This window comes from Scylla paramamosain, chromosome 11, assembly GCF_035594125.1.
Source record: "Scylla paramamosain isolate STU-SP2022 chromosome 11, ASM3559412v1, whole genome shotgun sequence".
Classification (NCBI taxonomy): domain Eukaryota; kingdom Metazoa; phylum Arthropoda; class Malacostraca; order Decapoda; family Portunidae; genus Scylla; species Scylla paramamosain.
The window spans coordinates 17,304,583-17,316,022 of record NC_087161.1 but is presented as its reverse complement, the minus strand read 5'-3'; the positions used below and the strand labels follow the sequence as shown (position 1 = coordinate 17,316,022).

General features: G+C 41.3%; 2 protein-coding genes across 5 annotated transcripts in view; both read right to left on the bottom strand.

The window, feature by feature from the left end:
* Nucleotides 1-5,249, bottom strand: part of LOC135105001 (RING finger protein 141-like) — a 17,946-nt gene extending 12,697 nt beyond the window's left edge. The window contains exons 1-5 of one of the 3 annotated variants that reach the window (XM_064012877.1): nucleotides 5,109-5,249; nucleotides 2,642-2,838; nucleotides 2,078-2,249; nucleotides 1,552-1,630; nucleotides 836-1,175 (exon numbers count right to left, since the gene is read on the bottom strand). In XM_064012877.1, coding sequence (XP_063868947.1) covers nucleotides 836-1,175; nucleotides 1,552-1,630; nucleotides 2,078-2,249; nucleotides 2,642-2,796 — 746 coding nt within the window. In that variant the 5' untranslated portion in view covers nucleotides 2,797-2,838; nucleotides 5,109-5,249. Of the gene's footprint in view, nucleotides 1-835; nucleotides 1,176-1,551; nucleotides 1,631-2,077; nucleotides 2,250-2,641; nucleotides 2,839-4,763; nucleotides 4,906-5,108 lie in introns of those variants that run through there. The other 2 variants (XM_064012876.1, XM_064012878.1) reach the window with 2 other exon arrangements.
* Nucleotides 5,138-7,346, bottom strand: LOC135105002 (GSK3B-interacting protein-like). Of its 2 annotated transcripts, none has more exons than XM_064012880.1 (3): nucleotides 7,188-7,346; nucleotides 5,658-5,869; nucleotides 5,138-5,315 (listed from the first exon to the last, which is right to left on the bottom strand). In XM_064012880.1, exons 2-3 carry the CDS (start codon nucleotides 5,852-5,854, stop codon nucleotides 5,138-5,140), a joined length of 375 nt encoding a protein of 124 aa, XP_063868950.1. In that variant the 5' UTR covers nucleotides 5,855-5,869; nucleotides 7,188-7,346. The 2 variants fall into 2 exon arrangements, with proteins under 2 accessions (XP_063868950.1, XP_063868951.1); XM_064012881.1 differs by having other exon boundaries at nucleotides 7,237-7,314.
* Between the last annotated feature and the right edge of the window lie 4,094 nt (nucleotides 7,347-11,440).

Genomic DNA, 11,440 nt, shown 5'->3' with positions numbered 1-11,440 from the left:
ACCAATTAAGTTCGAATCACAGGATACCACTATGTATATATATATATATATATATATATATATATATATATATATATATATATATATATATATATATATATATATATATATATATATATATATTTTTTTTTTTTTTTTTTCCCCAATTCGAACAGCCCTAAAGAACCAATTAAGTTTGAATTACGGGATACCACTGTATGTATGTGTATATATATATATATATATATATATATATATATATATATATATATATATATATATATATATATATATATATATATATATATATATATATATATATATATATATATATATATATATATATATATATATATATATATATATATATATATATATATATATATATATATATATATATATATATATATATATATATATATATATATATATATATATATATATATAATGGTACACAAGTGTCTCTTCTGATAAAGGAGTCAATGTAAATACTAGCCTTATGGAAGTTTATGTTCCACAATCACAATTTTCAGCAGTATGCACTTCTAATTCCACTCCTTTATATCAAATACCAGGAATATCCAGGAAAAAATAAATAAGAATGTTACTTTTTGCTCCTTAAACTTCTAGCTTGCTAAAGGCAAAAGTTAACAAGAATGAATAAAAGTTTGCCCTTTACATCCAAGTACAAACTTCTATTTGACTGAAAAATCCCTTGTTCTTTAGCTTTCCAATCCTATCCTAAAGAATTGTCTGAGATGCAAATACCAATATGGCTGGGGAAGGCCACCATGCATGCCTAGGCTGTTCAACCAGAAGAGGTGGTGGCGTCACACAACAACATTCTGCAGCTTACACTGGGTACACAAGACTGGTGGTGGAGGAGGAGGAAGAGGAGGAGGAGGCACATTCTTGTGAGGTAGGTCTAGCATATTCCCACCATTGCTCTATGCAGGGGAGGCAGTAGGCATGAGTACAAGGCAGGATCACATCCGGTTTGCGCTCCAGACAGATCATGCACTCGCTCAGGTTGACGTCCCAGCCACCAACTGCCCCTGGGCTCTCCATCTCCTGGCTGCTGGAGGCGGCTGTTGAAGTGGCCTGAGTCACCTCTTGCATGCCTCCCAGCACCATTGAGGCAGCCATAGTGGGAGGGATAGGCACCACTGACCCCTGTTCCACCGAGCTACTGTCATCTGAGGAGAATGACATAATATATGAGGTCAGGATTATGGTTAGGATAGGATTATGACACTTTAAGGTCATTATTTTTATTCTTTTATTTATTTATTTGTTTTTTTTATGTAGGAAGGACACTGGCCAAGGGCAACAAAAATCCAATAAAGAAATATGCCCACTGAAATGCCAGTCCCATAAAGGGGTCAAAGCAGTGGTCAAAAATTGATGAATAAGTGTCTTGAAACCTCCCTCTTGAAGGAATTCAAGTCATACGAAGGTGGAAATACAGAAGCAGGCAGGGAGTTCCAGAGTTTACCAGAGTTTGGTTGGGATGAACAATATAACTGTAAAAGGTGAACATGGGTGAGATAAGGAAACTGTGAGTCATCCCACCTGCATGATCAGTCCCTAGTACTCCATCAATGCTGCCCAATGTTCCCCCGGTACATTCGTAGGTCACCCGCCGGAACACCTATGCAGGGAGACAATTCATAAACAGTGCAAGGCTGGATCTTTCCTGCAAACTGTGATCAACACCGATTCCTCCCAGATAAGTGATGACTCTTATGTATGAAAATGCATATTTGATATGAGTTTTCAGGCTGCAACTATTAAAATGCACTTTGTATAAACTACATTAGTAAATGAAACTTACAAAATGTATTTATTTTGCAGTTAGTTAGCTCACTCCTTCACAGAAAAATAAGAAAGAGGAAACAACAGAACTATATGATCCAATATATGCTTTCTGATGGCATATAAGCACTCAAATCAATTAGGGAAAGCCATAAAAATTAATGAAAATACACACACACACACACACACACACACACACACACACACACACACACACACACACACACACACAGACATGGAACAGGAATGCATCTCACAACCTCTAAGGAGCTACAACAAATACCTGAAGGAATTGGCGAATGTTGAGGAGGCGGTATGACTGAACCTTATTGGTAGTGGTGTTGAGCTTAACACAAGCAATGCGGACTGTGGCCTTCCAGAAGACAGTGGAGTCAGTCCCTTTCTTGACAGCAAAGACCAGCATATGGCCTTCACTGTCTTTGTACTCACGGCATCTTAGTAGAGGAGAAAAGTAGGTCACAGTGGTAGTTCAACATTTTTTTCTTTTTAATGTAAAGAAGACTGGTCAAGGGAAGAAAAATGCTTATGTTAGATACTTCTATATTGCAATGAATAATGGAGGAGGAGAAGGAGGAGGAACAAAGAGCAACAAGAAGGAAAAACAAAATTATAATCATATCTGATGGTTTTTACAAGACTGTGACAGAATACACTCTCTAATCTAATGCAAGCAAGAGATTCAGTATAATAAAGAAAAGGAAGAAGAGAGTAAAAAGATATGGAGGAATAGCTACATGATTTTCAAATTTAACTTAGTAAATAAAATGCTCTATATCCCAGAGTAAAATTCCTACTGACTGCTAAAGAATTATCCACAGAGCCTCACATTTGGTTGAGCTGTGTAATGTAGGTGAGGAACTGGTCATAGGTGAGTGTGGTTGTGGTGGCAATGTCATAGTCTGCTCCTGCATGCTTCATCATCTGGTTGTGGAGCGACTCCAGGTTCTCCCGCAGGGGATTGCTGCTGTTGTTCTGACCCATTGTGCCCCTCCAGCACACCCACGGTTGGCGGCACGGCAAGGACTGGAGCAAGAATGCAAGATAATGAGTGATACTGAAGGATCCATTCAATAAAACCAATTACAGTAAAATCCCTCTCATCCGGCATTCGAGTATCCGGCACATTTTTCCCCGAGCCTTAAAATCAATAAAAAATCAATGTGTACTCATAAAATTGATTAAAATTCCCGCGCGAGGCATACTTTGTCCCCTCGCCACCAGGGCGCACTGCTTCACGCCACCCGCGGCCCACTGCACTGTGTTTACTCAGTGACTCAGTCCAGCGTGTGCACTGTTTATCGCCTGATGACTTCATCATGCCTAAAGTTGTAGAAAAGAGGAAGCGTGTTGTGCTTACACTTAAGTAGCTGATCAGATCAGCTGCTGATTAAGATCAGCTACTGATTAAGATCAGCTGATCTTTGTTATAGTAAGATGTGTGAGTGTAGGGTGGTGACTGTGGACATAATTTCACTTCTATTCAAGTATCCGGCAATATTCAAGTATCCGGCATGTCGGCGGTCCCGTTGATGCTGGACAAGAGGGATTTTACTGTAACACTAAACTACAAAACATGTAACATTAAAGAAATAAAATTTTATCATCACAGGTAATATAATGCACTTATTCAAAAGAATTTTGGCATCAGGCAAATAAAATAAAAATGTCCTACGGCTTCTATCCTTCTCTCTGTAACTTCATCTCAAGTTTCCTTTCTGACCATTCATTGCGGCTGTGGTAGACGGTCACTGCCCTTCTCCTAAATCTATTAACAGTGGTGTTCCTCAGGGTTCTGTCCTGTCACCCACTCTCTTCTTATTATTCATTAATGATCTTCTAAACCAGACTTCTTGTCCTATCCACTCCTACGCTGATGATACTACCCTGCACTTTTCCAAGTCTTTTCATACAAGTCCAACCCTTCAGGAGGTAAACACTTCACGCAGGGAAGCCACAAAACACTTGACTTCTGATCTTTCTAAAATTTCTGCTTGGTCAGAGCAAACTTGGTATTGTTCAATGCCTCAAAAACTCAATTCCTCCATCTATCAACTCAACACAACCTTCCAGACAACTATCCCCTCTTCTTCAGTGACACTCAACTGTCCCCCTCTTCTACACTGAACATCCTCAGTCTGTCCTTTACTTATAATCTGAACTGGAAACTTCACATCTCATCTCTAGCTAAAACAACTTCTATGAAGTTTGGCGTTTTGAGACGTCTCCGCCAGTTTTTCTCACCCCCACAGCTGCTAACTCTGTACAAGGGCATGATCCGTCCATGTATAGAGTATGCTTCACATGTCTGGGGTGGGTTTCCACTCATACTGCTCTTCTAGACAGGGTGGAATCAAAAGCTTTTCGTCTCATCAACTCCTCTCCTCTAACTGACTGTCTTCAGCCTCTCTCCCACCGCCACCATGTTGCATCTCTAGCTGTCTTCTACCGTTCATGCTAACTGCTCTTCTGATCTTGCTAACTGCATGCCTCCCCTCCTCCCGCGGCCTCGCTGCACAAGACTTTCTTCTTTCTCTCACCCCTATTCTGTCCACCTCTCTAACACAAGAGTTAACCAGTATTCTCAATCATTCATCCCTTTCTCTGGTAAACTCTGGAACTCCCTGCCTGCTTCTGTATTTCCACCTTCTTATGACTTGAATTCCTTCAAGAGGGAGGTTTCAAGACACTTATTCATCAATTTTTTACTATTGCTCTGACCCTTTTATGGGACTGGCATTTCAGTGGGCATTTTTTTTTTTTTATTGGATTTGGATTTGGAAGATAACTGTGGAAAAATATAAATGAATATCATGGCTCCCATTACTAGATACAAATGGTGGTATTAAAGAAAGGAAATAAAAGATATGCTAAAAAGACAAGTAAACACATCATATTTCAGAAAGGCATAAAAACAATAAAAAAAATTTCTAGTTATTTTAACAGCTGACCTGTTAATGGCTGGGACAGCAGCTGTCTCATCAGTGACCCTCCCCCGGGCACACCTTGTAAAGCTGACTCACTTCACTTGGCACACTTGACTTTGTCTATGTGGGTTCATCATCATTCCAAGTTATGTCTGCCTTTATGTGTGGAACTTCATAAAAAAATTTTCCTCAAATGTGCAGTATTAGTTATATTATTTGGTATTGTTATGACTTAATCTATAACTATGGCTTCTTGCAAATGCTACTTTTTCTAGTTGGCATCAATGTACATATGCAAGCACAAACAGCAGCACCATAATAATGTATCTCTCTTAACTCTTCTTTGCACTCTCACTGTTAGTTCCTTACACCTTTGGCCAAGTCACGCAGCTGACCAGCTACTCTGCACCTTTGACGTCTTCTTCCTCAGCATGAACGAGAGCTGAAAGTCGGGCTGCTAATGCTAAACCAAAGCTCTCACGGTACAGTGGACTTATCTGGTCAAGGAGGGCATAGGGAGTCTCAAAGTACTTCTCAGAGGGTTCGGATTTGTTGTCAAACCTGTTGCCCACAATTCTGTGATGAAAATGAAAAGAAAAGAGAGAGAGAGAGAGAGAGAGAGAGAGAGAGAGAGAGAGAGAGAGAGAGAGAGAGAGAGAGAGAGAGAGAGAGAGAGAGAGAGAGAGTACAATAGTTAAGTGATATAGTAGAAAGGTGTGACTAAATGGCACAGTCTTGGAATTAAAATACCAAAACCTATAACTACCACAGCCATTCAACAGCTGGTTTAGCATTCAGAAATTTACATTCTTTTTATCACATAACCAATTTTAAGATGATGAAAAAAAAAAAAAAAAAAAAAACTTCTGAACTTCTGAACTTCATAAAAACTACTGAACACAGAGTATAAAAGCTTACCTGAACCCTGAGGCGGTGAGCTCAACACAATAATGGTTCTCCTCTTTGGTGGTGAGGTTGAAGTAAATGGCACTGTTTGAGGCAGGCAGAGCAGCCACAGACATGTGAGAAACACACTCCTTCACATCCTGGATGACAGCTGCTGCCTCCACATGCCACTCCTGCTCGTCCAGAACCCGCTCCTCCTGCCCCTCCATGTTCCCCCAGTCATGCTGTAATGCAAATGAACATGCACACACACAAACATACACACACATTCAGATACATGAGTTATCACTGATGTACACACACAATGAGGCAGACACATCCATAATGGACACAAGAATGAACAAATTTGGCATATTTCAAAGATAATTTCTATTTTTTCTCTTTGCATGACCAATCCATTAAACTCTCCTTATCCTTATTATTTCTCATATTCTGTATACCTACTACATAGAAGGTCAAAAAAAAAAAAAGATAAGTAATTGGCAGTCTTACAAACAAGATATAAGTACACAATGAAGAGTGTGAAAATCAACATAGTAAATGGAAAACAAGGACTTGAGGACTGTTAATACAATATGAACCATTAAAACTGTCACCGGGAAAAAAAAAAAAAAAATAGAAAAATGTATAAAAACACTTGAAGGATATGCATTCTACTAGAGGATGAAAGTGTAAATTCAAGGTCAATGTACATAGAGAAATGGCAAGAAATTTAAGGTTATCTTTGATATCAACAAGAACAAAGTACATATGAATAAGATCAAAGTACACATCATGACTTTGCTGCTTTATGGGAGACTGAAAAGAAAAATAAATAGATAAAGGGCACAAAAAAGTTAAAGGATGATAGAGGATGTGGTGTGCATAAGATCTCAGGTTTGCCAATACATCACAATAACTTTTCAATGGGTAAAGGAAGATGATTTCGGGACCAGTACATGATCCTTATGACTATGAATGAACTAAACACACACACACACACACACACACACACACACACACACACACACACACAGCCACACACACACACACACACACACACACACACACAGACACACACACACACACACACACACACACACACACACACACACACACATTGAAATTTGAATTGCTTGGTAGTTGATACATAAAATCATGAAATGTATCAAATAAGTTCAGATGGATAGCAACTCATCACACTTCCTAACAAAGGAAGGGGGGGGGGAGGTTGGAGATGTCTTTCCTGCAAGTCCTGACCCATGACATTCTACGTGTGAGCAGGGACAGGAGGGAGATAAGCGAGGTCTAAAGTGACTATATGGACCAGGAGGGACTAATCTATATAACTCACGAGACTTAATACACACCTTGACAAACATTCAATTCGGCTCATGCAGGTTCACATCCCCGACACAAACACAGTCGCAGGACATTGTTTCACATATACACGATATCATTAGAAGAAAAAAAAAAAAAAAACACGCACCATTAATAGCACTTGCTTACATCAGTCTCTTTACCATACAACGCAACAGTATTGGTTACTATTAGTTTACTCACATGCTCTAGGATTAGTGATGATGACTAGTACATTAGATGATGATCGTACCACCGCGGGAAAAAGACCTAAATTCTTATTACTAGAGGAGCAGGATACCCCGCCACCTCTCTAAGACCCTCTTCCGTCTGCTGCTGCTGCTGCTGCTGCTCTGGTTTCTTTCCAACGGCGTCTTTACCTTCGAGTATTTTCTTTTGCGTTATTTTCTTTTTCTTTTTTTCTTTTTTTGTTCTTCTTGTTCTTTCTTTCTTTCTTTCTCATGAGAACTGAAGAAGACGCCTCTCATTTACACTTTCTTTTGCAAGAGACAAGAACACAGTATAACATAAGAGTAGAGGACATACTACACAGATAGACTATATCATGTATAGAATATCACAACCTGGTAGAGATGAAAGACTGCAAAGTAATACCGGGAGGCCACGTTGCACCACAACACTGGCTGCCAGTGATGGATGTGTGGTTGAGAATTGCAAGAAAAGGAAAGAGGGACTACGAGAAGATCCGATGGAAAGCACTGAATGAGGAAACAAAGAGGCAAGAGTTTAAAACTATGGTATTGAGCAATGAATGCTGATGTAGTGAGAGTCCAAGACTGGTGGAAAGAGGATGCACAGACTGCGAGAGAAGTGGTAAGAGAAGTACTGTGAGAATCATCGGGTAAGCCATATACACCAAGATAAGAATGGCGGTGGAGGGAAGATGTAAGGAATGCGCCGGAAAGGAAAAAGGAAACAATGAAGCAGTGGAAGCAAAGCAGATCATGGGAGGATAAAATGGAATACAGAAGGGCAAAGAAGGCTGCATGTAAAGCAGTGACGGTAGAGAAAGCGGAGTCTTGTCATGAATTGTATGAAGAGCTGGAAACACCCGAGGGAGAGAAAAGGATATAAATAATAGTAAGAAATAGGAACAAGGCAACAAAGGACATGAATTATGTAAAGCAGATGAAGGATGCAAATAGAGTCCTACTAAGGGATGGAAGGAAGATACTGTACAAGAGAGACAGAAGGAATCCTACTTTGATGGTTTACTGAATGAGGAGAACCCAAGGGATCACCATGATGATGAAATACCATACCCAGGACTGACAAGAGGAGTAAAGAGAGAGAATGAGTGGAAACAACAAGGCAACTGGACCGGATAAGATCCTGGTGGAGGCTTTGGTGGCCCTGGGAGACGGAGTAGATTTACTATGGAAATGTATGTGCAAAACAGAGGAACAGGAAGGAGGAACTGGAGGGTACCTATCTTCAAGGAGAAAATGTTCAATAGTGTGGAAACTACCGTGGAATGAAATTACTATCACATACAATGAAGATCTGGGAAAGGATAATGGACAAGAAACTTAAGGTTAGAGGTTGAGGTTTCCAAAGGTCAGTTTGGTTTCATGCCTGTAAGAGGAACAACAAGCCCAGTATTTATACTAAGGCAAATGGCTGAAAAGTACAGAGAAAACAGAAGAAACTACATATGGTCTTCATAAACCTGGGAAAGGCCTACGACAGAATACTAAGGCAGGACCCGTGGAGATGCCTGAGAGAGGGGAAGATGCCAGAAAAACTATGTGAGACTGGCGAAGGAAGGAGTGTCAAGACGCGGGTGAAAGTGGAATAGGCATAACAGACAGCTTTAGAGTGGTGGGACTGCACTAGGGCTCTGCGTTGAGTCCCTTCCTCTTTAACATTGTGATGGGCGTGCTGACCGAGGACATACAAATGGGGACACTGTGGGACATGGTGTATGTAAATGATGATGTTTTAGTGGGTGAGTCTAAATAAGGGATAAAGCAAAGATTAGATGGGTGGAGGTTTGCAAATGGAGAGAAGAAGGATGAAGATAAGTAGAACAAAGACAATTTATGAAGTGTACAGAGGAAGAGCAGAACAGAAGTGAAAGCGTCAAGCTGGATGGAGTGGAGCTAAAACGAGTAGATGCCTTCAAGTATCTATCATATCAGTAGATGGTAATGAGGATAAGGAAATAACTAGAAGGATCCAAGTGGGATGGAAGAGCTGGATGGATGTATCAGGGATATTGTGTGGCAGGAAAATGCCAATGAAATTAAATGGAAAGGTTTACAAAACTGTGGTGAAACTAACGATGACATATGGAGCTGAAGCATTACATCTGCAGAAAGTAAATGAGAAGAGGATGCAAGTAGCGGAAATGAGGGTGTTGTGTTGGATCTGAGGAGTGACGAAGGAGAATAGAATTGGCAGTGGAAGGTGTTGGAGTGGAAGGTGGAGGAACTATAAGCAGAGGTAGTACTGGGAACTTTATTCCAGAGCTTAAGGTTACTACAACCTAACCTGACTGTGGCTGGCCAGAGACTGCCTGTGTAGTAATAGGTTCAAGTGACCAGCTATGATAATAGTTTCAAGTGACCAAGTGCACACGCAACCCTATTTTTATTGATAGACGTACGACGTATTCATGCCCAGCCACAGCAATGCACAGACATCTTCAGCTGACACCATTTGACAACAGCAATAGTAGGTATGCCATGTAGGTAAGGTTAGGTATTGCTACACATCATTTAGGTTAGGTTAGGTAATGGTAGCTAAGATTAGTGTCCTATTATCTTAAAACCAAAACCATTTGTGGTACTGGATAATTTGATAAGCTAAATAATCCATACCTAATACGTGAATTCCAATATAAAGTAAAAAAGAACTGATATATTAACGAAAAACTGTGTGATGTGGCACAGTAGCTAATGGATCTTGGCCAACGCCTAAACATTCTTCCGAGAATAAAAAGAATCTCCTTAAGAGGAAGTTCAGGGAGATCTGTGCATTGCTGTGGCAGAAAGTAAATGAGCCACACATCTGGCAGTGAAAATGGGGCTGCACGCACACTTGGTCACTTGAAACTAGCTGGTCATTTAATCCTATGACACCTGGGCTGCAGGCTGCAGTGTCCACTCCTCGCTGGTGCTGCCACAGGGAAAAACATATTGTGCGGGAAAGACAAACTCCTACATCCCCTCCAGCTACAGGCATGTAATGATACACATACACATGAATAAGAAAATAGTATAAGCTGAAGGGGAACAAAATTAACATAACATAAGAAATCTCTGGCGAGAGTTTCCAGCGATAATCTAAGTGGGGAAAACCATATTGTAGGTAATCGGCGAGGTGCCTTGGGGTGTGCCTGGCACTTGTTGGTCTGGGTGAAGTGGTATGGGCCAGTGTGGTGAACTCTGGTAGCACCTGCACTGCTGCCGGGAGCTGACAGATGAGTGAATAGATCTGTTTCTCACTGTTGCTCTGCTACTGCCATCCCGTTGCATTACGTATTACCATGGTACCGTCAACACCACCACCGTCCCCAGATATTTCCAGTGACCATTTGCTGGGTTTTGAATGCGAGGTTGTTGCCCAGGTGTCAGAGGCATGAGATTGTGGGCTTGCTGGCCATGCCAGAGCGAGGCCCTGGATGTTGTGCGAGTTATGGCTCATTTTCAGACGCGCAGTGTCCTGTTCATTGATGAGATATCAAGAGCTCTTGACAGGTATGACATCCCTCAGCTGCCTGCCTGTTAGCATTTGGGCGGGAGATGCCTCGGATCCTTGCAGGAGCGTGTTAAGGTACTGGAGGAGCGCCCTAGCAATGTCATCTGTATCTCTGGAGCCTCCATAGGTTGTCTCATAGCAGCCTCTTTGCTGACTTGTCAGCTGCTTCTGTGCACCCATTACACTGGGTATAGTGGGCAGAGATCCGCAAGCCCACACACCAGTCACTGAAGAATTTCTTTGCCTCGTGACTGGTGAGGTTGGTGACTCCATCATGTGATAGCTCTTTGGGGATGCTAAACTTTGTGAACCACCAATGGAATGATGTGAGAAGGCGAGTGGTGGTGGCACTGCCTGATAAGTGGTCCACCTCAAGCTAGCCTGTCACCCTGTCAGTATGTAAGTAATGTAGGTGTTCCCTTCTAGTTGGAACAGATCTACAACTACTTGCTGGAACGGGAACTGGGGTGGCAGGGTGGGTAAGAGCAAATCAGCTGGTTGATAGAGGGTGTATGTCTCACACACCTGGCAATGAAGATGCTTTTGTTCAACTTCTGCATCTATGGCAGGCCAGTGTACAGACTACCTGGCCCTGCAGAGCATGGAGTCTCTACCCTGGTGGCTGGCATGAAGGCTGTTGAGCACAGTACATTGGAGGATGGCTGGGATAACGAGGCATGGAATCTCGTCACTTGTATATAGCAGTATGTTTCCCTGGCAAGACAGGTGACGCT

Bases quoted from the DNA above. Each gene is read 5' to 3' on its own strand.
- LOC135105002 (XM_064012880.1), bottom strand. From the start codon at position 5,854: ATGGAGGGGCAGGAGGAGCGGGTTCTGGACGAGCAGGAGTGGCATGTG. The intron at 5,316-5,657 runs GTAAGCTTTTAT...TTTTCATCACAG, and splicing joins CTCACCGCCTCAGGGTTCAG to AATTGTGGGCAACAGGTTTG.